At 51.9% G+C, this 1,343-nt stretch overlaps 1 protein-coding gene across 1 annotated transcript in view; it reads left to right on the top strand.

Moving 5' to 3' along the window:
- The window catches only part of LOC122546616 (calmodulin-binding transcription activator 1-like), a gene marked incomplete at its 5' end in the record, with an annotated part of 9,878 nt that extends 8,782 nt beyond the window's left edge, over positions 1-1,096 (top strand). Inside the window, one exon of the mRNA XM_043685293.1 lies at positions 377-1,096. Coding sequence (XP_043541228.1) covers positions 377-471 — 95 coding nt within the window. The remainder of the gene's footprint in view (positions 1-376) is intronic.
- Between the last annotated feature and the right edge of the window lie 247 nt (positions 1,097-1,343).

The following is a 1,343-nucleotide window of genomic DNA, read 5'->3' as shown; positions in this document are numbered from 1 at the left end:
GTGTGTGTGTGAGAGAGAGAGTGTGTGTGTGAGAGAGTGTGTGTGTGTGTGTGAGAGTGTGTGTGTGTGTGGGGGTGAGTGTGTGTGTGGGTGTGTCCCGTGCTGGTGTTCCCCGGTGCCGGTGTGTGTTGGACGGGGGTCTCTGGGTGAGAGTGGCAGACAGTGACCAGTCAGGCTGTGGACATTAGCAACGGCCCCCTTCCGGGTAATTCGGGAGGGTGGGGGAGGTGCCCAGTGCAGGCCAGATAATAATGGAAGGAACGGTGCAGATGGTTCCCATTTCAGAACGGACCGTTTCCTTCCTGTGTTTATGTTGCTGACACACACGGTCTCGCAAGGCCAGCTGTGTAACACTGAAGGGTTCTGTTGTACATAGCTGCTGAGGTTTCACTGGGATCAGCCAACACTCACTCGGAAAGGTTACAGGGAGGCAGCTGGCTACCTGACAACTTCCAGTCGACTTCCTCATGAAGGAGCGCACACAGCCTTCCCTGCTCTCGTTCTACATTCCGTACAACTCAGGGAGGCAGCAGACGCTCAGGCAGCTCCTGGAGGTTGAATGTCGTCTGGGCCTGGATCAGTTTGGAGTTGCCTTGCTCGGTCAATAAACCAGGACCTGCCTGTCACACTGCAGAGTACTGTCCCCATCTGGTGGCCACGCACACACATTACAGCATGAAAATAAATCTGGGCTCGACATTGAAAAGAAGCCATTGGGTTCACTGCAACAGTCCTAGCTCCTCTTCATTCCCAAAAGGGAGGAAGGGCAGAGAACGCTGGATATGTAATTCTGCTTGTGCACTGACTTTGCCGGTCGTTTAACAGGGGTAGAATAGTTCATCAGAGACGCACAAAACAGGCTGTGCAAGCTTGACAAAAATACAAACTTTGGTTTCTCCATGTGCAGGCCTCAGAGTGCGAGGCTGGTCACTCACTAACCCCTCACTCTCACATTCACACGGTTAGGCTGACACAGCGGTCATAACTTCGCAAGGTGGAGATGCAGAAGGAGACCATTCGGCCCATCGGGCCTGTTCCGCTATTTAACATGATTATGGCTGACCACGTACCTCAGACCTCAGTTCCTACTTTCTCCCCATATCCTTCAATTCCTTTAATCTGAGGAACTTACAAAGAACTCCTTCTCAAAAACACGGAGTGTTATGGTGTCTGGTGCTTTATCTGTAGCAGGGGATTCCCGAGGATCCCCACCCTCTGGGTGAAGACATTTTAGATTAGATTAGATTAGATTACCTACGGGCCATTTAGCATGGCTAATTCACCTGACCCTGCACATCTTTTGGACTGTGGGAGGAAATCGGAGAACCGGAGGAAACCCACGC

This window comes from Chiloscyllium plagiosum, unplaced genomic scaffold, assembly GCF_004010195.1.
Source record: "Chiloscyllium plagiosum isolate BGI_BamShark_2017 unplaced genomic scaffold, ASM401019v2 scaf_92421, whole genome shotgun sequence".
Classification (NCBI taxonomy): domain Eukaryota; kingdom Metazoa; phylum Chordata; class Chondrichthyes; order Orectolobiformes; family Hemiscylliidae; genus Chiloscyllium; species Chiloscyllium plagiosum.
Note: the sequence above shows the minus strand (reverse complement) of the source record. Positions and strands in the feature narration are given on the sequence as shown.